The following is a 25,820-nucleotide window of genomic DNA, read 5'->3' as shown; positions in this document are numbered from 1 at the left end:
AAAGAAAAGGAGTATTTGTGGCACCTTAGAGACTAACCAATTTATTTGATTGGTTAGTCTCTAAGGTGCCACAAGTACTCCTTTTCTTTTCATGATAGAAAAATCTCTCAGGCTTTGTAACAGGGTCCTCCTATTGGATACGAGGGAGCCCCATTGCTAGGGATGTAAAAGAGCAGGTTGGCCTGTCAGGAGCAGTCCGATGTGTGGTTATCCATTGTTAATGCACTGTACAGTCCCCATGAATTTAGTGGTGGCACCATCAAAATCAACGACCTGGGCCTACTGACTGGCTCTAGGGGAATGCTTGTTGTGTGATTTCTGGACTGAGAGCTGTTGGGTAAAGCTCTGGTTGTTTGGACTTTAGGGGACAGGTCTTCTATCCATGTAAATCAGCGTAGATCCATGAAAGCCAATGGAGATATGGCAACTATACCAGACGAGGATCTGGCCCAACAGAATTAAGACACGTAGCTCAGCCTTTCCCAATACAGGGGGCTCTCGACACCCCCTACCCACTACCATGGGTTGTTTTGCAATTGGTGCACACCATTTCAGCAATTTATTTGAAAAAATCCTCCTTTTCCTCTTACCGACCTCCCCTCTGTGCCTGCTCCAGCAGGGTGGCCAATAGAAACGTCCTGCAGATGGATGGGGAAAAGTCACCTGTTAAGGGAGGACGGAAGCAGGCAGCCAATGAGGCACTAGCCCATACAGAGGAGGCAGCGTATAAAAGGGCTTCCCCCAGGGGTGATTGGGCTGCCGACCCAGCTCTCAGTGAATCCCACAGGGCACAGGATGGAGACCTGCCTGAAAGTTCTGCTGATTCTCGGGGTGGTCACAGCAGCCCCCGCGCCATCATCATCCCCTCTGCCAACCCACGAGGATGCGGTTTTAGCTGCAGTTCAGCTCTACAACCAAGAGCCAGATATAACACTGGCCTATCGGCTCCTGGAAGCTGAGCCGCAGCCAGACTGGGTGAGTGACCTGGGGAATCACTTTTTGGCCTATGTAAATTCGATGCCACTTGAGCTCATAGAGCAGGTCAATGGGAAATCGCTGGCCTCTGATGCTAGACTCCTGTACCTACAGTCTGGTATTTGCACCCTTGCTGTTATTAGCCAGGGCTGATTTCTGGTGGTGCCGGCTATGGGCTAGGTACCCTCCAGGCACTCATGAAGACAGTTTCTGCTCACAGTGCAAGTAGGCAGTGGTTAGGGGAAAGGGAACGACAGAGAATTTATAGACCAGCCAACTCGAGTCACTGAAAGCAGCATGGCCAAAATTGGTTATAAAGAGGGAGTGAAATATGTGCAGGGACGGGTAGCAGCCAGACAGCTATTTCCCTGTATTACCACACAGCAGCTTCCTGGGGCCGCTGCAGAGGAAGGGCCTGAGAGCAGCAGTTCATTCAGATTCAGCAGGCAGAGCACGTTTTCCATTTGAATTATACTCTGAGCAATTTGGGGCAGGGACCGTCTTACTCTGTGTTTGTACAGCGCCTGGCACAAAGGCGGTGGCCAGCATAAGTGTTCAAAGAGAATGAGTCTGCCCTGAAAAAATCATGCAATTGGCTCACAATTCTTGAGTCTTCTGAAAGTAATACACTTGTTTTGTTTTCTTTGTCTGGGTTCTGAGCCTTTACAAAAAATACTGATTATTGGTCATTAAAGGCATGGAGTTTGGAAGGTTTAAAAAGGTTTAAGAGGAAAAATTATTTGAATTAAATGCCTCCCTGGGTCTCCTTGTGAAGAGAATTCATATTTAGGAGTATGTAGAAGACAGATTTAAAGTAAAGACATTTGATAATCCCTTATTGTCATTATTTATTAAGTGGCAACAAAGCTCTGGGCACTATTCTTCCTGGAGGGACCGAATTGATATATTATTTATATCCCAGCAGCATCTACAGGTTCCAGCCAAGACCATGGCCCCATTGTGCTAGGTGCTGTACAAATACATACTGTCAGCCCTGGCGGATTGGGCTCATGCAGAAGGGCCGTGCACACCCGGGCGGTGGTGGGAGGGGATAAAGGGAACAGATGGAGTCTGCTGCCTACAGAGCTGGACGCCCACCCCGCAGCCGCTGCTCTCTGACCCCCTGGGAAGCAGTCTGTGTATTTGAGTATTTGGCGGGAGAGCGGGGAGAGATAAATGACTATAGATACGAAGAAGGGGGGTGCGATCAAATAAGTCTGAGAACCACTGGACTAGAACAAGTCAATACTTACATTCTGTTTAGACTGGAATCTTTTTGCATAAGGGCCTCATCTGCGTATGTGTTTGAACAGCTCCTAGCACAATGCGGATCTGATGCCAGTCTAGGCCTCTGGGCGATACTGTAATAGAATAGAAAATAATTACAAGGCCAAAGTGGAGCCTGGTGCCTTGTTGCTCACAGTGAATGTTTATTTTGTTCTTTCATTGATTTTCTTCTTAGGATGTGTCTTCAAAAACTATCCAACCGCTGACATTCACTGTTCAAGAGACAGTGTGCCCGGTAAAAGAGAAACGTGACATCAGCCAGTGTGAATTCAAAGAAGATGGGGTAAGGATCACTTGCTGCATAGAGACACCTCCCTCTGCACTTTAAGTTGACCAATAGCATCTGTCAGGTCACGAAGCCTCACAGAAAACGTGTTTTTCCAGCAGAGACATAAAGGAAGGAATGGGGCCATGGGACAGTGCCTTTTCCACAGTAGCCTCCTTACCAATCCTTACATCAGTGTCACAAACAACATCCATCCATTCATCCATCCCCTAATTATAGGACTGGATGGTTTTTAATCTCCAGTTTGCTGTTGTCAGCTGGGGCACCGTTCTACCGGGGAACCCTCACTGAAGTCAAAAGGAGAAGGGGATGCAGCTCGTGTAAAATATTATTCGTGGTACACTGATGTTCCTAATGAGATCAGGGCTGCATGGTGCCACGTGCTGCATAAACTCAGACAGTGCCTGCTCCGCCCCAAAGAGTTCACAATCTAAATAGACCAGACAGAGACAGGCTGGCCGAGAGGGAGTGCTCTTATCCCCGTCTCACTGGTGGGTGATGTGACTCACTCAAGGTGACACACCAGGACAGTGGCAGAGTGGGGAATTCCACCCAGGTCTCCCGAATGGCAGCCCAGTGCTTTAACTGCACGTCCACGCTTCCAGTTCTATAGGTATGCTCTGTCCTAACAGAAATCCTGCTTCACTTGGCTCAACTGAGTACAGATTTTGGCTCATTCTCTCCTTGTCTATGTCTACATTTACCCATATGCTGTTCTCTGTGGGCCCCTCTCACTCATCTGGAGTACACAAGGAATCGCAAAGTGACTGCTTGCAAAGTAAGGAACTATTGAACATGAGCAAAGGCTACTTAGATTGAAAGCTCCTCAGGGCAGGGATCATCTTTCTGGTCTGTGTTTGTACAGTTCCTCTCGCAATGGGGTCCTGATCCAGGGTGATGTCCAAACCAGGCCGAAGACTGAGCCTCCCAACGTCCTCTTTAACTTGTGACCAACCCACCCTGGGAAGCAGGTCTCCACATGCAAGAGGCCTGAGCGTTAGCGCTCCCTGACAGGCAGATGCTGAGGTCTCTTTTCTCTCCCTTACAGCTGGTCAAAGACTGCTCTGGATTCTTCTCCACTGAACAGGACCCTGCTTCCGTCATTATCAAATGCGAGGAGGCGTCTGAGGAGGTGAGTGGCCGAGACGGCCTCCTCTCTGCTCACAGCTGGGCTGAGGCAGGGCTAAGGGTTTCCGTCGCTGAGATCCTGGCCAGGTATTTCACACTGCACAAGTGTTCCCAGAACAAGTGTCCAGCTCCACCTGCTGGCAGTGAGCTGGCAAAGGCCGCCTGCCCCACAGGCCTGGAGATGGAACCCTGCAGCCGCCAGCAGAACCGCAGGGAGCAAATTCGAATCTCCCTGGGATACATAAGAAACCTAAAGCTCCAGACGGTGCCTGGGAGCGGGGCAAGGGCAGGGGGCTCTGGGGAGGATCCTCAACACCTGCCTTTGTCTAGCAGTGACATTTACATACGTTGTATGATGCAGACACTGAATGGCCCCTGGTCCCACACAGCAGACAAAAGGCCCCAGGCATGGCCCTTCCTTCTTACTCTACAGAGGGACCTACCCAAAGTGGGCGTAAGGGTTACAGACAGTAAAGGGCGAGGTGATAAGGGCTGAGTCTATAATCCTGTGCCTTCAGTGGCACCACCCTAGCACACTGTCCCCCCAGCAGGCAAGCTCCTGCCCCTCCCTCAGAGCCACAGAGCGATGTCACCCCCTGTCCAGAGTACAACGGGAACACTCACTCCTGAAGGCTACTCCTCTCCCCCACTAGCCACCTAGGCCCACAGTGACACTGGCCGGATGCTCTCTGTTGTTCTGGAGAGGCCATGTGCTCCAGGGGAGAGGGCACTGGCTTGGGACTCAGGAGACCTGGGCTCTACTTCCTGCTCTGCTACTGACCAGCTGTGTGACCTCAGGCATGTCACGCTCTCACCCCTCACCCTTTACCCCTCTGTCTATCTCGGCTGTAATCCCCTTGGGGCAGAGACTGTCTCCCACTGTGCGTGTGTTACAGCAACTACCGCAGCCCTCCTCAAAGTTGGGGCCTCTAGTCATTGCTAATAACAAATGAAACACAAGAGAGAACAAAGTAACATTCCCTGAGCTGCAGGAGCCAGTTTCAGTCTGCGTGGAGATGCTAACCCTGACTTCTTTTCTCTCTAGCCTAATATCGTCACACGGGGCCGCTGGAGTAGATTCAGGAAAAGAGCTGGCAGGTTTCTTCGTCGACATAAAGGGAAAATCATTCGTGCCGGTATAGGTATCGCCCTTGGCTAAGAAGATCCAGAAAGAGAGGAGATGAAAGCGAGCCGATGCTGCCAGACCCAGATGTGGCTCCATTTCTCCTCTGCTGGAAGCACCATCGGAAGCCAGGCTCATAACAATCTCAACAGCTTCAGAGTGTCTGCTTCTATCCGCCGCTTAGCAGCTGTTGCAGTGCTGCTCCCCAGGGCTCCTGTGCGTAATAAATTGCCATTCTGCAAACGTAAACTGCTGTCCTCTGCTTCCATATTGTGGGAGGAGATTAGGGACATGAACCATAGTGAATCACCTGATTTTGCTACTGGCCAATGAAAACCCCCCAACTAGGAGTCACACGCCATCCTCATTAAAGAGACCCAACCCCTGCCCTCTTGCAGCAGAGATCCAGACACTAAGGCCAAACTTGTTAAAAGTGACTAGCAACTATGGGTGCCCAACACGGGATGTCCTCAAAGGGGCCTGGTTTTCAGAAAGTGCTGAGCAGCTGCCCTCCGAAAATGTGGCCCCTTTGAAAGTCTCTCTAAGTTTTGAGACACCCAAAATCAATTGTCACTTTGGAAAATTTAGCACTCAGGGCATGCCATGCTTTAGCCTCCCTGATTTACTGCAGGTTCCATCTAGAAAGTGGGTAACGCCCTTTGCCCTCTTGGTTCTATGAGACAGGTAGCCCATAACACCCAAAGAAATCACTCCCTGACGATTTAGTACACTCCAGGAAGGAGGGCCTGACAATGTCCTGTGTTAAAGGCTTGATGGTGCTCAGGTCCCTTTGCAGCCCCTCTGCCATGGGGTGAATTTTCCCCGAAAGAACATGATGGGGCTGCCCCAAGGCTTCTCCCAACCAGGCACACCCGTAGCGTTCAGGCTCCTTGCACAGCTTTCAGCGTGGTGTTGATCATGCAAGAGGACCCCACAGTTCCCTTCCCACCTTCCTGTACACATACCCACAGGGACAAAATCCCAAAGCCGGGTCATTAAAGGTACAGATTCCATCAGACTGAAAACCCTCGAGCTCTTTGGCCTGACAACAAACTTGATTCTGCCTCCCTTATGCTCCAGCCTTAAAAATCTATCAATTTGGAGTCATGAATGACATGAGGTCTCCTGAGAGGCCAATATGGCTGCATCAGGCACTCTTTAGTGACCTGAACATTATCAAGTGGAAACAGGGACAAATCGCTACGGATGAGTAGAAAAGAACAAGCCAAGAATGTAGGGAAAAAACCAGGAATGCTAAGATATAAAATAAGTTACACCTAGCAAGGGACATACCAGGCAATAAGAAGAGGTTCTATAAATACATTAGGAGCAAGGGTAAGACAAAGGAAAGCGTAGGTCTGCTACGTAAGAGGGAAGGAGAGCTAATAACAGACGATATCAAGAAGGCTGAGGAGGTTGATGCCTATTTTACTTCAGTCTTCACTAAAAGAGATGATTGTGACCAGGTGCTTCACAAGAAGGGGGAAGGAACACAAGCCAGAATAGGGAAAAACAGATAAAATATTTAAGTAAGTTAGATATATTCAAGTTGGCAAGGCTGTACGCCATTCACCCTAGGATACTTAAGGAAGTAGCTGAAGCAATCTTTGAACCCGTAGTGATTATCTTCTGGAACTCATGGAGGATGGGTGTGGTCCCAGAGGACTACAGAAGGGAAAACACTTCTCTTTAAACTTAAACTCTTTTAACATTAAACTTTCTCTTTAAGAAAGGGAAGAAAGAGGACCTGAGGAATTACAGATAGTCAGCCTAACTTCGATACCTGGAAAGTTACTCAAAGAGACCATTAAACAATCCATGTGTAAGAGCCTAGAATAGAACAGAATGATGAGTAGTAGATGAAGGGTGAAGCAATAGATGTCCTATTTCTTGATTTTAGTAAAGCTTTTGATACAGTCCCACACAAGCAAATGAGAGAAAGTGGTGAAGTGAAAAGTGGTGAAGATGAAATACTAAGAGGTGGGTTCTACAACGGTTGAAAAAACATTCTCAAACAGTAGTTATGAATGTTCACTGTCAAACTGGGAGGGTGTATTTAATGGGGTCTCCAGTGGTCTGTCCTGCGGCCGTTACTATTCAATATTTTCATTAATGAGGTGGATAACTGAGTGGAGAGTACGCTTATGAAATTTGCAGAGGACATCAAGCTGAGCGGGGTTACGAGCACTTTGCAGGACAGGATTAAAATTCAAAATCACCTTGATCAATTGGAGAACTTTTTTGAGATCAACAAAATAATACTCAATAAAGACAAGTCCAAGTGCAACACCAAGGAAGAATAAATCAACTGCACAAATACATAATGGGGAATGACTGACTAGGTGGCAATACTGCAGAAATGAATCTCAGGGCTACGGTAGATCAGAAACTGAGTATGAGCCAATGACGGGATGCTATTTTGAAAAAAGTTAATCTCATTCTGGGGTGTCTTAAGAGAGATGTCATATGTAAGACCCAGGAGATCATTGTTCCATTCTACTGGGCACGGGTGAGACCCCAGCTGGAGTGCCGTGTCTAGTGGTGGGGGCCACACTTTAAAAAATACATAACAAATTGGAGAGAGACCAGAGGAGAGCAACCAAAATGATAAAAGGTTTAGAAAACCTGACCTATGAGGAAAGGGGGAAAATGAGATTAGGGTTATTTCTTTTATTTCTTATTGGCTTGTGGACTCCTCTGTGCTAACCCCAGATGCTTTTGTATGCTTGTAACCTTTAAGCTGAACCCCAAGAAAGTTATTTTGGGTGCTTAATTTTTGGAATTGCTCTTTTAAAATCTAGCAAAAGCCTAAGTTCCCGATGTATGTCTTTCTTTTTGTTTTTAATAAAATTTACCTTTTTAAAGAACAGGATTGGATTTTTGGTGTCCCAAGAGGTTTATGCATATGCTGTTTAATTAGCTGGTGGCAACAGCTAATTTCCTTTGTTTTCTTTCTCAGCTCTTCCCTGGAGGGGAATGTGTGAAAGGGCTTCAGGGTACCCCACAGGAAGGAGTTCCCAAGTGCGCCTTCCTGGGTTTCAAAAAAGGGGTTTTCCATTTGAGTGGTGGCAGTGTTTCCCAAGCCAATGTCAGAGAAAAGCTGTAACCTTGGGAATCATACAATCATAGAATAACAGGGCTGGAGGGGACCTCAGGAGGTATCTAGACCCTCCCCCTGCTCAAAGCAGGACCAATCCCCAACTAAATCATTCCAACCTGGGCTTTGTCAAGCCTGACCTTAAAAACTTCAAAGGAAGGAGATTCCACTTTTATCTGGGAGTTTAATACAAGCCCCTGGAGTGGTAAGTATTAATTTTTAAAAATCCTTGAGGGCCCCCACTTTCTGCACTCGAAGTGCCAGAGTGGGGAATCAGCCTTGACAGAACCACATTAAATATGTAACTGAAGCATTGCTGCCGACCTTCATAGTTTTCATACAGTCATAGTTGTTAAGGCTGCCAGGGACAATTGTGGTCATCTAGTCCGACCTGCTGCAGAAAATAGGACAGGCCAAAGAACCTCAGCCAATCATTTCTGCCTCAAGCCTGTAGCTTACATTTGAGCGAGAGCATCTCTTTTAGAAAGAGATCCAGTCCTGACTGAAAGCCTGCAAGTGATGCAGAATCCAGAACATCCCGAGGTAAATTGTTCCCGTGGTCAATTACCGTCACTATTAAAAAAATGCATCATATTTCTACTCTGAACAGTACAAGCGCTCCAACTTTTAAGCCCCAAATCTGCAGTTATTCTAAAGGACAGAACCCTGTGCCCACATGCACCCCAATGAAGACAGAATGGGGTGCCACACGGGTGCCAGTGTCTGTCTGTCTGCACAATACTGGGGAATTGGGGTTTTACTTAGCCCAGCAAAGAAATGGACTAGAAACTTTATTCCAGTGAGCAAACTGCTGGGGGTGTTACCCAACTAACTTCTATTTCCTGCATTCACAAAGAAATACCATAGCATTTGGGAAGCAAACCTGCAACTGACATAACGTTACAGTGCTGTGTCGTTGGGAGTGGGTGACCCATTCTGAATAGCCTCTGTCCTTAGCTCTTTCAGGTCAAAGTACTTTGCTCTAATAGCAGAATGTATATTCCATTTTACTCAGACATTGTGTCATTAACCCTGTGACGGGTTCGATCACAGAAACCCACTTGGGAAGTGCCAAGACTACTTCTGCCCCTGCTTTCCCTGCCAGCCTGGGACTCCAGCACCCCGTCTTGTTGAGCCAGACATGCCAGCCTGCTCCAGCACAGACCCAGGGTCTGAACCACGTGCCCCAAAGCTGCAGGCTTAAACTGAAGGCAGCTTAAGAAGTGTTCCTGTCTTTAACACTCAGTTGCCCAACTCCCAATGGGATCCAAACCCCAAATAAATCTCTTTTACCCTGTATAAAGCTTATACAGGATAAACTCATAAATTGTTTGCTGTCTAGAACACTGATAGAGAGATATGCACAGGTGTTTGCGCCCCCCCAGCCCTGGGTATTAATACATACCCTGGGTTAATTAATAAGTAAAAAGTGATTTTATTAAATACAGAAAGTAGGATTTAAGTGGTTCGAAGTACTAACTGGCAGAACAAAGTGAATTACCAAACAAAATTGAATAGAACATGCAAGTCTATGTCTAATACAGTAAGGAAACTGAACACAGATAAAAACCTCACCCTTAGAGGAATTCCAGTGAGCTTCCTTTTACAGACTAGTCTCCTTCTAGTCGGGGTCCAGCAATCACTCACACCTCTTGTAGTTTCTGTCCTTTGTCCAGTTTCTTTCAGGAATCCTTGGGGGTGGAGAGGCCGTCTCTTGAGCAAGCTGAAGACAAAATGGAGGGGTCTACCACGGCTTTAAATAGACTTTTTCTTGTGGGTGGAGACCCCCTCCTCTCTCCAATGCAAAGTCCAGCTCCAAGATGGAGTTTTGGAGTTGCATATCCATGCATGACTCATTTTGGAGTCACATATCCATGCATGACTCCGTTTTTACAGGCAGAAGCCATTGCTGATCTGCTACCTTGAACGTCTTCATGTAGACTTCTTATGTGGATTGGAGCCTTCCAAGAACCATTGTCCCTTAAGTGCTTCTTGATTGGGCACTTAATTTGCACATTCTTTTCTCAAGAAGCTGACCAAATGCTTTACAAAGGCTACTTAAAAATCAAGCCAGTAAGCAGCCAATATTCATAACTTCGAATACAAAAATGACACATGCATACAAATAGGATTAATAGATTCAGTAGATCATAACCTCTACAGAGATATGTTACATGGCACATGTAGCATGAAACATATTCTAGTTATGTCATATATACATTCATAAGCATATTTCCATAAAGCCTCATGGGGGGGCACCGTCACAAACCCTCCCAACACTTCAGAGACCCAGGTCTAGAGAAATACTATAATCTCCATTTCAGGGAGTTCCAGGCACAGATATGCCATTTATCTTTGTCTCCTCTAATGAAAGCATAACCCGAGAAAGGAAAGGCGCTTTAGTTCTCCGAAAGGTAAATCACAGACTGGCCAACAAAAGAGGACACAACACACATGTGTGAGTCACAACAGGTGTGTAGTGTTCTGAGATATCTGTATTGTGTGTGTGACGGACACAGGGTATTTGAAAACTCGAAAGAGCTGTTTCTAGGGAAAAATTCATGGCAAAATTACTTATTATCAGTGATTTGCATCACAGCAGCCCCCGTTCAGTGCCCATTGTGCCAAGCACCGTATCCAGGAATGAAGCCTGGACTTGGCTGGTAGCCACCAATGATGAGGGCAGTCTTTAAGGCCAGCCTGCACTGGGATGGCTCCATGGTCCCCTTTAAACCAACCTGTCTTAAAAGCATTTCATGCAAACTAGGGGTCTCTCATTAGCTGAAGGCTTCAGGAGGACACACAAAGCTCTATGAGAACAAGTGGGGATTCCTGAAATCTGAGGCTTCTATCTGTGTGCTCCAGATCCTCCAAACTCTGGCAACAGAGTTCAAGGCCTGCAGGGGCAGCTCCCTGGCTCTTCCAAAGAAGTGAGCTGGGGAGTTCTGGAGGAGCCTGCTGCATGGCATGGTTGTGGGGACCGTATGAGAGGTGAGGATTGTGTTGGAATCAATACTGGTTAGCCCTAGAGGGAGAGGCTGGATTCCAGGATCTGGGGAGTGGGGACACAGGAATGAGGTGCTGGCTGGCTATGAAGGAGGCAGCTTCCCTCCAGATCTGGGGGACTGGGCATACAGGGAAGATATGCCAGTGAGGTCTGGAGAAAGAGCTGCTTGAGGGACCTGGACAGCCAGGAGCGATAAATGCTGGTCAGTTTCCCAAGGGCAGGTTGTGCTGCAGACGGAAGAGCCTGTGCTCCGTGGTCGGAGGATTTCACTGCAGTGCAGACACACTGGTAACACAGGGCAAACCAAGAAGAACCCTGCACATTTCAGTTAAGCAGGAGTGTTGGGATAAGCAGGGTTCAGTGATCAGGTTTGTGCTGGAGAGCTGCAAGGAGAAAGCAGGGAGACATCTGACAGATACAAAAGCAACATCTTGTTACAGATGCACCCTCAAGAAGGAGACTGCAAATGTTTGCAGGCCCCTTGGCTGAGCAGTGCTAAACCTTGGGGCAGCAACAGAGCTGCAGCGGGACTCTCAGAGCAACCACTATTCAATAGAGTGCCCGGAGATAAAGACTAGGAGCTGAATTCTTCACCGCCATGCACCTCAGTCTTCTTATTCATAGGACACTAGCACCTACACACACCAACCAAGGTCTATTATGCTAAGCGCTGTACACACATGTAAGCAGTCAGGATGAGCTCCACCCTGACATCTGGTGGTGAGGTGTAGCAAGTTGTGGAAAAGAACTTCAGGGGCTGATCTCATTTGCATAGGCACACCCACCCCACCTAGAATGAGACCATAGCTGCCCAAATGGTCACTTTGGCTGCTGTGGGATCCCCAGTGTCTCTGTTATTGGGGCAGGAAGAATAAATTGTTATTACCCTGATTATGGGAATCAAGGACAGTGGAACTGTACTTGGCCTTTTGTTATGATGGAGGGACTCACCATCAACTAAGTAGCACTCGCTAGGCAAGGGACATGGGTTCCAAAACTCTGTGAATTGAGAGAGGTTGGGGACAGGTATTAATGCTTGATGGTATGGGCCCCCTGGTGAGGGCCTTACATGCTCATTGCACTTTCTTCTCTTGCCACTGTGGAATATCAGAGCTAATTTTGATTCTATTAGGAGTCTAGTTACAAGCTGATGAGCTGAATTCACTTTGGGCTAATGGTGCACCAGCACTGAGGCTCCCCTACTACAAGCTAAAATCCCAAAAGAGCTAAACTTACTAAGAGCTGAAGTCACTGAGTGTTGTGTTAAGTAGTGGGGGAGCCTGAAGATATATGGTGGAGCAATTTGCGGGACGGCTGGTGGAGCAGAGCAGTTTGTGGGACGGTGAGCGGAGCGCCTGGTGGAGCAGAGCAGTTTGTGGGGCGGCTGGCAGCGCGGAGCCCCTTTGAGAGGTGGGGCCATCAGCTTTGGACCATGTAAGATGCCCCTTAATGCCCCCCCCCCAATCTCCACCCAGGTTGGGAGGTAAAACTCTGTAGATAAACTTTTGAACTCTGGGGCTGCCCTGACCAGGGACAGAGACTTTTGGGTCGTTGGACTTTTGGGACTTTGGGTGATTTTGGGTTGCTGGACTCAAGAACCAAAGGGAAAGGACATGCCCCAATTTGCTTTGGGTGGGTTTTTTTGCTCATGGGTTGTGTTATGAATCCTGTTGGTGGTGTTTCCCCAACATAATGCCACATTGTTTCTCTCTGTTATTAAAAGGCTTTTTGCTACACTCAGACTATGTGCTTGCGGGAGGGGAAGTATTGCCTCTTAGAGGCGCCCAGCGGGAGTGGTATATATTTGTCGCAGGTCACTGGGTGGGGGCTCAAGCTGGTTTTACATTGTGTTATTGGAATGGAACCCCTAGATACTGAACCTGGCCCTTTTTGCTGCCAACTCTGACAGGCAGAAGGGTTACTTACACATAGGACAGGAGAGTGTTCAATCTAAACAGTGTGTTTATGAGTGTTCAATCTAAACAGGCAATACGGACGAAGAGTGGGAGAAAGCAAGGATCGCTATTCACAGATGGGGAACTGAGCCTCAGACAGATAAAGTGACTTGCTGGAAGTCACTCATGGAGTTGACAGAGTTTGCAAAATAATGACCAAGTCATCAGAATCCAAACTGTGACCAAGTACAACTCTGCATCAAGCTATACCCCAGGGGGCACATCCAAGAGGCACTGCCTAGGCTGAGAGGGAAATTTCAGCTGGACAAAATATGATTTTGTGATTATGGAGAAGTAAGTGGTATGAGCGCACTGCCACCCAACCCCACGTGACGCAGCACCAGCTTTAATTCACATACCACACAGGGAGGGATGGAATTGTCAGTTACAAACCCCAACTGTCCTGCCTGGATTACCAAACCGTAGCTAAACAGTCAGCCAGAATGTGCAAGAAATGAGCTGAAGAAAGAATCCTGAGACTTCCTGGTCTTATCCCGCAGCAGAATCCTGATGAAGGGGACTTCACAGCCAGGAATACCGTCCACACTATTTATTGTATTTTATGTAGGAGGGAAAGTATTGTGAGAGCCCCACTCAGAGGACACAGAGAACGTGCTCGAATCACACAGAAGAGATCTGATAGTTTGATGGTGCTTGACAGAACTGCAGGACCAGTGGATGAAGAGGAAGTGGCCGATAGGATATAACTGGCTTTTAGTAACACATTTGAGACAGTGCCTCATGAAATCAGACTCTCAAAATTAATTCAACTTTTCTTGGGTAGGGACACAGCCACGTGCACTGGAAATTGGCCAACTGTGAATACAGGATAAGGAAAAAAGGATAGCAGCCTACAAAGGACTTAACCCCGTGAGAGGGGGAAACATTTGGAAAGGGGGCTAGGGGTATGACTAGGAGCAATGGGATAACATTAAGAAAGGATGGGTTAGGCTGACTCATAGGAAGACTTCATGATAGAAAAATCTCTCAGGCTTTGTAACAGGGTCCTCCTATTGGACACGGGGGCGCCCCATTGCTAGGGATACAAAAGAGCAGGTTGGCCTGTCAGGAGCAGTCCGATGTGTGGTTATCCATTGTTAATGCACTGTACAGTCCCCTTGGATTTAGTGGTGGCACCATCAAAAACAACGACCTGGGCCTACTGACTGGCTCTAGGGGAATGCTTGTTGTGTGATTTCTGGACTGAGAGCTGTTGGGTAAAGCTCTGGTTGTTTGGACTTTAGGGGACAGGTCTTCTATCCATGTAAATCAGCGTAGATCCATGAAAGCCAATGGAGATATGGCAGCTATACCAGATGAGGATCTGGCCCAACAGAATTAAGACACGTAGCTCAGCCTTTCCCAATACAGGGGGCTCTGGACACCCCTTACCCACTACCATGGGTTGTTTTGCAATTGGTGCACACCATTTCAGCAATTTATTTGAAAAAATCCTCCTTTTCCTCTTACCGACCTCCCCTCTGTGCCTGCCCCGGAGGGTAGCCAATGGAAAAGCCCTGAAGATGGATGGGGAAAAGCCACCGGTAAAAGGAGGACCAAAGCAGGCAGCCAATAAGGCACTAGCCCATACAGAGGAGGCAGCGTATAAAAGGGCTTTCCCCGGGAGGGACAGGGTTGTCCACCCACTCTCACTGAATCCCACAGGGCACAGGATGGAGACCGGCCTGAAAGTCCTGCTGATTCTCGGGGTGGTCACAGCAGCCCCCGCGCCATCATCATCCCCTCTGCCAACCCACGAGGATGCGGTTTTAGCTGCAGTTCAGCTCTACAACCAAGAGCCAGATATAACACTGGCCTACCGGCTCCTGGAAGCTGAGCCGCAGCCAGACTGGGTGAGTGACCTGGGGAATCGCTTTGTAGCCTGTGTATATTCGATGCCGCTTGAGCTCATAGAGCAGGTCAATGGGAAATCGCTGGCCTCTGATGCTAGACTCCTGTACCTACAGTCTGGTATTTGCACCCTTACTGTTATTAGCCAGGGCTGATTTCTGGTGGTGCTGGCTTTGGGCTAGGTACCCTCCAGGCACTCATGAAGACAGTTTCTGCTCACAATCCAAGTAGGAAGTGGTTAGGGGAAGGGGAATGACAGGGAATTTATAGACCAGCCAACTCGAGTCACTGAAAGCAGCATGGCCAAAATTGGTTATAAAGAGGGTGTGAAATATGTGCAGGGACGGGTAGCAGCCAGACAGCTATTTCCCTGTATTACCACACAGCAGCTTCCTGGTGCCGCTGCAGAGGAAGGGCCTGAGAGCAGCAATTCATTCAGATTCAGCAGGCAGAGCATGTTTTCCATTTGAATTATACTCTGAGCAATTTGGGGCAGGGACCGTCTTACTCTGTGTTTGTACAGCACCTGGCACAAAGGCGGTGGCCAGCCATAAGTGTTCAAAGAGAATGAGTCAGCCCTGAAAAAATCATGCAATGGGCTCAGAATTCTTGAGTCTTCTTAAAGTAATACACTTGTTTTGTTTTGTTTTTGTCTGGGTTCTGAGCCTTTACAAATAAATACTGATTATTGGTCATTAAAGGCATGGAGTTTGGAAGGTTTAAAAAGGTTTAAGAGGAAAAATTATTTGAATTAAATGCCTCCCTGGGTCTCCTTATGCAGAGAATTCAAATTTAGTAATATGTAGAAGACAGATTTAAAGTAAAGACATTTGATAATCCCTTATTGTCATTATTTATTAAGTGGCAACAAAGCGCTGGGCACTATTCTTCCTGGAGGGACTGAATTGATATATTATTTATATCCCAGCAGCATCTACAGGTTCCAGCCAAGACCATGGCCCCATTGTGCTAGGTGCTGTACAAATACATACTGTCAGCCCTGGAGGATTGGGCTCATGCAGAAGGGCCGTGCACACCCGGGCGGTGGTGGGAGGGGATAAAGGGAACAGATGGAGTCCTGCCACTCTGGGGCTGACAGCCAGAGGCCCCACCTCCCCGGGACAGTCACGGCCTAAATGCTGCTGCCCCGAGTCAGTCACTGCCAGAATCCTCCCACCCAGGCTCTCCCTCCCATCCCCCCAATCCCTCACCAGGAGACAGCCCAGGCTTGGGTTCTTTTCCCCACCCCGCAATCACTCACCTGGAGGCAATGGCAGGGCTCCGGTTGTCAGCACTGGGCAGTGGGGACCTGGCTGTCAGCCCCAGGGTAACAGCAGCAGTGCAGAAGTAAGAGTGGCAACAGGACACTAAGTGTGCTGTGAAAAGTGATATTTCACATTGCCACCCCACCCTTATTCTGCGCTGCTGCTGGCAGGGCGCTGCCTACAGAGCTGGACGCCCACCCCGCAGCCGCTGCTCTCTGACCCCCTGGGAAGCAGTCTGTGTATTTGAGTATTTGGCGGGAGAGCGGGGAGAGATAAATGACTATAGATACGAAGAAGGGCGGTGCGATCAAATAAGTCTGAGAACCTCTGGACTAGAACAAGTCAATACTTACATTCTGCTTAGACTGGAATCTTTTCGCAGGGCCTCATCTGCGTATGTGTTTGAACAGCTCCTAGCACAATGCGGATCTGATGCCAGTCTAGGCCTCTGGGCGATACTGTAATAGAATAGAAAATAATTACAAGGCCAAAGTGGAGCCTGGTGCCTTGTTGCTCACAGTGAATGTTTATTTTGTTCTTTCATTGAATTTCTTCTTAGGACGTGTCTTCAAAAACTATCCAACCGCTGACATTCACTGTTCAAGAGACAGTGTGCCCGGTAAAAGAGAAACGCGACATCAGCCAGTGTGAATTCAAAGAAGATGGGGTAAGGATCACTTGCTGCATAGAGACACCTCCCTCTGCACTTTAAGTTGACCAATAGCATCTGTCAGGTCCCGAGGCCTCACAGAAAACGTGTTTTTCCAGCAGAGACATAAAGGAAGGAATGGGGCTATGGGACAGTGCCTTTTCCACAGTAGCCTCCTTACCAATCCTTACCTCAATGTCACAAACAACATCCATCCATTCATCCATCCCCTAATTATAGGACTGGATGGTTTTTAATCTCTAGTTTGCTGTTGTCAGCTGGGGCACCGTTCTACCGGGGAACCCTCACTGAAGTCAAAAGGAGAAGGGGATGCAGCTCGTCTAAAACATTATTCGTGGTGCACTGATGTTCCTAATGAGATCAGGGCCGCATGGTGCCACATGCTGCATAAACTCAGACAGTGCCTGCTCCGCCCCAAAGAGTTCACAATCTAAATAGACCAGACAGAGACAGGCTGGCCGAGAGGGAGTGCTCTTATCCCCGTCTCACTGGTGGGTGATGTGACTCACTCAAGGTGACACACCAGGACAGTGGCAGAGTGCGGAATTCCACCCAGGTCTCCCAAATGGCAGCCCAGTGCTTTAACTGCACGTCCTCGCTTCCAGTTCTATAGGTATGCTCTGTCCTAACAGAAATCCTGCTTCACTTGGCTCAACTGAGTACAGATTTTGGCTCATTCTCTCCTTGTCTATATCTACATTTACCCATATGCTGTTCTCTGTGGGCCCCTCTCACTCATCTGGAGTACACAAGGAATTGCACAGTGACTGCTTGCAAAGTAAGGAACTATTGAACATGAGCAAAGGCTACTTAGATTGAAAGCTCCTCAGGGCAGGGATCATCTTTCTGGTCTGTGTTTGTACAGTTCCTCTCGCAACGGGGTCCTGATCCAGGGTGATGTCCAAACCAGGCCCAAGATTGAGCCTCCCAACGTCCTCCTTAACTTGTGACCAACCCACCCTGGGAAGCAGGTCTCCACATGCAAGAGGCCTGAGCGTTAGCACTCCCTGACAGGCAGATGCTGAGGTCTCTTTTCTCTCCCTTACAGCTGGTCAAAGACTGCTCTGGATTCTTCTCCACTGAACAGAACCCCGCTTCCGTCATTATCAAATGCGAGGAGGCGTCTGAGGAGGTGAGTGGCCGAGACGGCCTCCTCTCTGCTCACAGCTGGGCTGAGGCAGGGCTAAGGGTTTCCGTCGCTGAGATCCTGGCCAGGTATTTCACACTGCACAAGTGTTCCCAGAACAAGTGTCCAGCTCCACCTGCTGGCAGTGAGCTGGCAAAGGCCGCCTGCCCCACAGGCCTGGAGATGGAACCCTGCAGCCGCCAGCAGAACCGCAGGGAGCAAATTCGAATCTCCCTGGGATACATAAGAAACCTAAAGCTCCAGACGGTGCCTGGGAGCGGGGCAAGGGCAGGGGGCTCTGGGAAGGATCCTCACCACCTGCCTTTGTCTGGCAGAGACATTTACAAACGTTGTATGATGCAGACACTGAATGGCCCCTGGTCCCACACAGCAGACAAAAGGCCCCAGGCATGGCCCTTCCTTCTTACTCTACAGCAGGGACCTGCCCAAAGTGGGCGTAAGGGTTACAGACAGTAAAGGGCGAGGTGATAAGGGCTGAGTCTATAATCCTGTGCCTTCAGTGGCACCACCCTAGCACACTATCCCCCCAGCAGGCAAGCTCCTGCCCCTCCCTCAGACTTCTTTTCTCTCTAGCCTAATATCGTTACACGGGGCCGCTGGAGTAGATTCAGGAAAAGAGCTGGCAGGTTTCTTCGTCGACATAAAGAGAAAATAATTCGTGCTGCTGTAGATATCTTCTTATCCTAAGAAGATCCAGAAAGAGAGGAGATGAAAGCGAGCCGATGCTGCCAGACCCAGATGTGGCTCCATTTCTCCTCCGCTGGAAGCACCATAGGAAGCCAGGCTCATAACAATCTCAACAGCTTCAGAGTGTCTGCTTCTATCCGCCGCTTAGCAGCTGTTGCAGTGCTGCTCACCAGGGCTCCTGTGCGTAATAAATTGCCATTCTGCAAACGTAAACTGCTGTCCTCTGCTTCCACATTGTGGGAGGATATTAGGGATATGAACCAGAGTGAGTCACCTGACTTTGCTACTGGCCAATGAAAACCCCCCAACTAGGAGTCACACGCCATCCTCATTAAAGAGACCCAACCCCTGCCCTCTTGCAGCAGAGATCCAGGCACTAAGGCCAAACTTGTTAAAAGTGACTAGCAACTATGGGTGCCCAACACGGGATGTCCTCAAAGGGGCCTGGTTTTCAGAAAGTGCTGAGCAGCTGCCCTCCGAAAATGTGGCCCCTTTGAAAGTCTCTCTAAGTTTTGAGACACCCAAAATCAATTGTCACTTTGGAAAATTTAGCACTCAGGCCATGTAATGCTTTAGCCTCCCCAATTTACTGCAGGTTCCATCTAGAAAGTGGGTAACGCCCTTTGCCCTCTTGGTTCTATGAGACAGGTAGCCCATAACACCCAAAGAAATCACTCCCTGACGGTTTAGTACACTCCAGGAAGGAGGACCTGACAATGTCCTGTGTTAAAGGCTTGATGGTGCTCAGGTCCCTTTGCAGCCCCTCTGCCATGGGGTGAATTTTCCCCGAAAGAACAAGATGGGGCTGCCCCAAGGTTTCTCCCAACCAGGCACACCCGTAGAGTTCAGGCTCCTTGCACAGCTTTCAGCGTGGTGTTGATCATGAAAGAGGACCCCACAGCTCCCTTCCCACCTTCCTGTGCACAAACCCACAGGGACAAAATCCCAAAGCCGGGTCATTAAAGGTACAAATTCCATCAGACTGAAAATCCACGAGCTCTTTGGCCTGACAACAAACTTGATTCTGCCGCCCTTATGCTCTCGCCTTAAAAATCTATCAATCTGGAGTCATGAATGACATGAGGTCTCCTGAGAGGCCAATACGGCTGCATCAGGCACTCTTTAGTGACCTGGACATTATAAAGTGGAAACATGGACAAATTGCTACAGATGAATAGAAAAGAACAAGCCAAGAATGTAGGTAAAAAACCAGGAATACTAAGATATAAAATAAGTTACACCTAGCAAGGAACATACAAGGCAATTAGAAGAGATTCTATAAATACATTAGGAGCAAGGGTGAGATGAAGGAAAGTGCAGGTCTGCTACATAAGATTTAAGGAGAGTTAACAACAGATGACATCAAGAAGGCTGAGGAGTTTGATGCCTATTTTACTTCAGTCTTCACTAAAAGAGTTGATTGTGACCAGGTGCTTCACAAGAAGGGGGAAGGAAGACAAGCCAGAATAGGGAAAAACAGATAAAGTATTTAAATAAGTTAGATGTATTCAAGTTGGCAAGGTTGGACGCCATTCACCCTAGGATACTTAAGGAACTAGCTGAAGCAAACTTTGAACCAGTAGCGATTATCTTCCAGAATTCATGGAGGATGGGTGGGGTCCCAGAGGACTACAGAAGGGAAAACATGGTCCATCTCTTTAAAAACGGGAAGAAATAGGACCTGAGGAATTACAGATAGTCAGCCTAACTTCGATACCTGGAAAGTTACTCAAACAGACCATTAAACAATCCATGTGTAAGAGCCTAGAGTAGAACAGCATGATGAGTAGTAGACAAAATGGATTTGTCAAGAATAAATCATGCCAAATCAACTTAATTTCTTTCTTTGTCAGGTTACTGGCCCAGTGGATAGGGTGAAGCAGTAGACATGCTATCTCTTGATTTTAGTAAACTTTTGACACAGTCCCACATGATATTTGCATAAGTAAATGAGAGAAATGTGGTGAAGATGAAATACTAAGAGGTGGCTGCAACAATGGTTGAAAAAACATACTCAAAAAGTATTTATGAATGTTCACAGTCAAACTGGGTGGGTGTATTTAATGGGGTCTCCAGTGGTCTGTCCTGGGTCGGTTACTATTCAATATTTTCATTAATGAGGTGGATAATGGAGTGGAGAGTATGCTTATGAAATCTGCAGAGGACACCAAGCTGAGAAGGGTTGTGAGCCCTTTCAGGACAGGATTAGAATTCAAAATCACCTTGATCAATTGGAGAACTTTTCTGAGACCAACAAAATAATACTCAGTAAAGACAAGTGCAAAGTGCAACACCAAGGAAGGAAAAATCAAATGCACAAATACATAATGTGGAATGACTGAATAGGTGGCAATACTGCAGAAATGAATCTGAGGGCTATGGTAGATCACAAACTGAATATGAGCCAAATTGCAGGATGCTATTTTGAAAAAGGTTAATCTCATTCTGGGGTGTGTTAACAGGAGTGTCATATGTAAGACCCAGGAGGGAATTGTTCCATTCTACTGGGCACTGGTGAGACCCCAGCTGGAGTGCCGTGTCTAGTTGTGGGGGCCACACTTTAAAAAATACATAACAAATTGGAGAGAGACCAGAGGAGAGCAACCAAAATGATACAAGGTTTAGAAAATCTGACCTATGAGGAAAGGGGGGAAAAACAGGGCATGTTTAGTCTTGAGAAAAGAAGACTGAGTGGGACCCGATAACAGTCTTCAAATATGTGACAGACTGTTATAAAGAGGGTGGGGATCAATGGTTCTCCATGGAGACTGAAGGTAGCACACGAAGCAATGGGCTTAATCCGCAGCTAGGGAGAGTTAGGTTAGATATTAGGAAATACTTTCCTAATTCTGTGGGACTCTTCGATGACTCCCAGCTCCAACATCCTTTTTACCTCTGCCTTGATCTCCTCCCCCTTTTTGCCGCTGGGACCCAATAGGGCCTTAAAGTTACCTTTGCCCCAGGGTCTGTGATAATGTGGTGATATGCTTCGGTGGTCCGACGTGGCTTGGTTGAAAACACGTCCTGGTACCAGTTGATCATCTCAGTTACCTCCTTCTTCTGGTTTGGTGTCAGATCAGTGGATATCCTGATCTGCTCCTGCATGTTATTTCCCTGGATCGGTGTCTCTTGGGCCACTACATATGCCTCTCGTTGGTGCCAAGGCTTTAAGAGGTTAATGTGATAAATTTGTTCTTGTTTCCGGCATCCTGGCTGCCGCACCTTGTAGGTCACTTCTCCCATGGGTTCAACCACCTCATAGGGCTCCTGCCATGGGGCCAAAAGCTTGCTTTCTGCCATGGGTACCAACACCATCACCCAATCCCCTGGTTGGAACGGTTGGAGTTTTGCCTGGCGATTGTAATGGGTTCGCTGGGCCTCCTGCGCCTTTTCCAAATGATCCCATACAATAGGGGTGACCTGGGCTATCCATTCTCGCATCTGCAACACATGGTCAATTATATTTCTCCCCTCATTGGGTTCCTCTTCCCAAATTTCTTCTGTGATATCTAGTATGCCATGGGGGTGGTGTCCGTATAATAATTCAAAGGGGGAAAACCCAGTTGAGGCCTGAGGTACCTCCTGGATTGCAAACATAAGGTAGGGTAGTAGCGTGTCCCAATCCTTCCCGTCTCGACTTACCACTTTCCTTATAATTGCCTTGAGGGTTCGGTTAAACCTTTCTACCAGCCCATCGGTCTGCGGATGATAGACTGAAGTTCTCAGGGTATGTATATGGAGCAGCATACAGAGGTCCTTCATTAGCTTCAACATAATGGGGTACCTTGGTCTGTTAATATCTCTTTTGGTAGCCCCACTTGGGCAAAGATCCCCACCAACTCTTTAGCTATCGTTTTAGAGGCTGTATTCCACAGGGGGACGGCTTCTGGGTAGTGAGTAGCATAATCCAGAATGACAAGTATATATTGGTGGCCCCGGTCTGTCTTCTCCAGGGGTCCCACTAGGTCCATGGCTATTCGCTTGAAGGGGACCTCTATGATGGGAAGGGGTACTAAAGGTGCCCTCAAGTGGGGACGGGGACTGTGCAGCTGGCACTCTGGGCAGGACGCACAGTACCTCCGCACTTCTTCATGTACTCCGGGCCAGAAGAATCATCGCAGGACCCGTGCCAGGGTCTTCTCTACCCCCAAATGCCCCCCAAAAAGATGGCTAGACTTAATACAGCATTCTGGTGTTTTTGAGGTACTAGGATCTGCTGTACCTTCTGCCCCTGTACTGGTGTAACCTGGTATAAGAGATTCTTCTTCATTATGAAGTAGGGTCCTGGTCCCTGGGTTTTCCCTTCCACGGGGACCCCATCTATTTCAGTCACCTCCTTCCTAATGTTGTTGTACCTTGGGTCTTCAGCCTGGTCCCGTCCAAAATTTCCTCTCCCGGGGCTAATGTGCCCGAGATCTAAGGGGCCAGTCTCTGTTGCCTCTACTGCTTCAGAGGCATTAGGGTGTGGGTCAGACTTGGGTGCTTCTCCCTCCTGGGTGGCCTCCTTTTCAGCTGCTCGGATCCGCCTACCTACGAGAGCGACCCTCTGGCTTTGGGTCAGTATTCGGGTTCCCAAGGCCTTAGCTGCCCTCCTTTCACTTTTCGACTTTCTACCATGTCTGGGAGTGGAGAACAAATCTGGGGATATTTCAGAGAAGATTGGGGGTTGACAGTCTACTGTGGATGCCTCACTGACTTCAGGGTTTCCCCCTTTCTCCAATTCCCCTACTGGGAGTAAGTCTCCAAACCCTGGGAAGTCCCTCCCTATGAGCACCGGTATGGGAGTTTAGGGACTACACCTGATGCTACCTCAAGTGTTCCCCTGAATCTCAATTTTTACTGGGATGGTGGGGTAATAACCAACTGTCCCATGGACGCATGTTATCCCCGTACGCTTAGCCCACAGCAGCTGACTACGCTTCACGAGCTTCCCCGAGACAAGTGTGATAGCACTCCCCGAATCAACCAGTGCCGTGGTCTCTACCCCATTTAGCTTCACTGGTCTGGTGTACATATCTGGGGTTAGTGAGGCCCCCAGAAGGTGGATTAGGGAGCATGGGTCTGCCCAGTTCCCCAGGTTACACTGCATAGGCTCCTCGGCATTGGGACACTGTGCAGCTATGTGTCCCACTTCCCGCATGCGTAACATCTGTATGGAGCCCTAGGTGTTCCCCGGTCTCTTGGTTTGGGCAGTCTAACATCACGATCCTCTTCCCCCTCAGTGCTCCGACTCTTTGTGGCTTCTGGTGGGCCTTCAGCCCCTCTCTTTTTCCACCTGGGCTCTCCTGGCGGCCCAGTCATCCGAGCTCTAGGGCTTGGTGCTGCTAGTTTAACCCAGGGTGCTTCTTAACCGGTCGGGTCAGCTCCCTCGCCATCCTTCGCCTTTCTGCCAGCGCGACAACCTCGTTGTAGGTGGAGGGTTTGTTCTGGCTTACCCAGGCGCGAAGGTCTGGCGGTAGTCCTCTCACGTACCGGTCGATGACCTGAACCTCTAGTATCTCCTCTGGACTCTGGGACTCAGTTCGTAACCACTTTCGTGCGAGATGGATGAGATCAAACAATTGGGACAGCGGGGTTTTGTTTTCCTGGTAACTTCACTCGTGATACCGCTGGGGTCCGCACTGCGGTCATTACCCCAGATCTGGCCAGGATCTCTGCTTTCAGCTGGGGGTAGTCTTCAGGCAGATCATAGTAGGCCTTCTGGGCCTCCCCACACAGGAATGGGGTGAGGATGCCAGACCACTGATCTCAAGGCCAGGCCTCCGGTAGGGCTGTCCTCTCAAAGGCCGGGAGATATGCCTCTATGTCATCCTCCCCCATCATTTTCTGCAGGGAATTGCTGGCCCGTATGATTTTTAAGGTCAGGCTTGACAAAGCCCTGGCTGGGATGATTTGATTGGGGATTGGTCCTGCTTTGAGCAGGGGGTTGGACTAGATGACCTCCTGAGGTCCCTTCCAACCCTGATATTCTATGATTCTATGATCCGCGTCCCATCATGGCCGTGGTTCATCTCCGTAAGGGCCTTTATATGATTTACCAGTTCCCGCAACATAGCCCGGTCTTGAGCAGCCTGGTCTATCAGCAGGCGATTAGTCTCTTGCTGCAGCCACACTGCCTCCTGTTGGGCGGCTGCCTGGACACGGGTAGCCTCCTGCTGGGCAGCCGTGGCTTGTATCAGTGCCCTCCTTTCCCTTTTCGACTTTCTACCCTGTCTGGGAGTGGAGAACAAATCACACAACCAGTGATCAGGTGTTCTGGAACCTTCCCTCTTACCTTATCCAGGGGAAAGAACCTACTTAACCTGGGGCTGATATATCCGCCTTCTATCACTCTCCTGTAGCCATCTGGCCGGACCCTGTCACACCACAAAGGAAGATTTTAAGTGATTATAAGTCAAAGCGCAACAAGTCAGATTTGGTCAAATGAAATAAAAGCAAAATGCATTCTAAGCTGATCTTAACACTTTCAGCGCCCTTACAAACATAGATGCTTCTCACCACAGGCTGGCTGTTGCCCTTCAGCCAGGCTCTCCCCTTTGAGCAACGCTTCAGTCACTTGGTGGTGATGTCTGTAGGTGGAGGTGGAAAAGAGAGGAAGAGCATGGCAAATGTCTCTCCCTTTTATCATGTTCTTTCTTCCCTCTTGGCTTTGCCCCTCCACTTCAGGTGAGCATGACCTCATCGTAGTCCCAAACTGTCCAAAGGAAGGGGGGTGACTCACTCGAGAGTCCAACAGATCCTTTGTTGCTGCCTAGGCCAGTGTCCTTTGTTGCTGTGAGGCTGGGCTGGGTTTGTCCCATACATGCCCTGATGAGGTGTGAACTGTTCCTGGTGAGTTTTGCCTGGGCTTGTTTTAAGCCATGAGGACACATTTTCAGCCTCATAACTATATACATGAAATTACAACCTATAACATTACTATAACAACAATGCTTAGTGCATCATGAGCCTTCCAAAGACACCTGACATGACAAACTTTGCATGAGGGGGTGAGAGAACCTGGATTTGTGCAGGAAATGGCCCACCTTGATTATCATACACTTTGTGAAGAGAGTGGTCACTTTGGATGGGCTATTACCAGCAGGAGAGTGAGTTTGTGTGTGGGGGGGCGGAGGGTGAGAAAACCTGGATTTTTGCTGGAAATGGCCCAACTTGATGATCACTTTAGATAAGCTATTACCAGCAGGAGAGTGGGGTGGGAGGAGGTATTGTTTCATGGTCTCTGTGTATATAATGTCTTCTGCAGTTTCCACAGTATGCATCGATGAAGTGAGCTGTAGCTCACGAAAGCTCATGCTCAAATAAATTGGCTAGTCTCTAAGGTGCCACAAGTACTCCTTTT

General features: G+C 48.4%; 2 protein-coding genes and 1 long non-coding RNA gene across 3 annotated transcripts in view; 2 read left to right on the top strand and 1 right to left on the bottom strand.

The window, feature by feature from the left end:
- The first annotated feature begins 759 nt into the window (after positions 1-759).
- Positions 760-5,034, top strand: LOC141981829 (cathelicidin-2-like). Its single transcript, XM_074943461.1, has 4 exons — positions 760-975; positions 2,438-2,545; positions 3,597-3,680; positions 4,722-5,034. The coding sequence occupies exons 1-4, from the start codon at positions 796-798 to the stop codon at positions 4,833-4,835; spliced, it is 486 nt and encodes a 161-aa protein (XP_074799562.1). The 5' UTR covers positions 760-795; the 3' UTR covers positions 4,836-5,034.
- Positions 5,035-10,743: 5,709 nt separating this feature from the next.
- The window catches only part of LOC141983385 (uncharacterized), a 48,524-nt gene continuing 33,447 nt past the window's right edge, over positions 10,744-25,820 (bottom strand). The window contains exons 2-3 of the long non-coding RNA XR_012638357.1: positions 16,328-16,432; positions 10,744-11,286 (exon numbers count right to left, since the gene is read on the bottom strand). This is a non-coding gene — a long non-coding RNA (uncharacterized LOC141983385). The remainder of the gene's footprint in view (positions 11,287-16,327; positions 16,433-25,820) is intronic.
- LOC141983380 (uncharacterized) lies at positions 14,109-18,823 on the top strand. Its single transcript, XM_074946464.1, has 4 exons — positions 14,109-14,711; positions 16,534-16,641; positions 17,693-17,776; positions 18,365-18,823. Exons 1-4 carry the CDS (start codon positions 14,151-14,153, stop codon positions 18,476-18,478), a joined length of 867 nt encoding a protein of 288 aa, XP_074802565.1. The 5' UTR covers positions 14,109-14,150; the 3' UTR covers positions 18,479-18,823.

The sequence above is a fragment of the Natator depressus genome, chromosome 2 (genome assembly GCF_965152275.1).
Source record: "Natator depressus isolate rNatDep1 chromosome 2, rNatDep2.hap1, whole genome shotgun sequence".
Lineage (NCBI taxonomy): Eukaryota > Metazoa > Chordata > Testudines > Cheloniidae > Natator > Natator depressus.
Note: the sequence above shows the minus strand (reverse complement) of the source record. Positions and strands in the feature narration are given on the sequence as shown.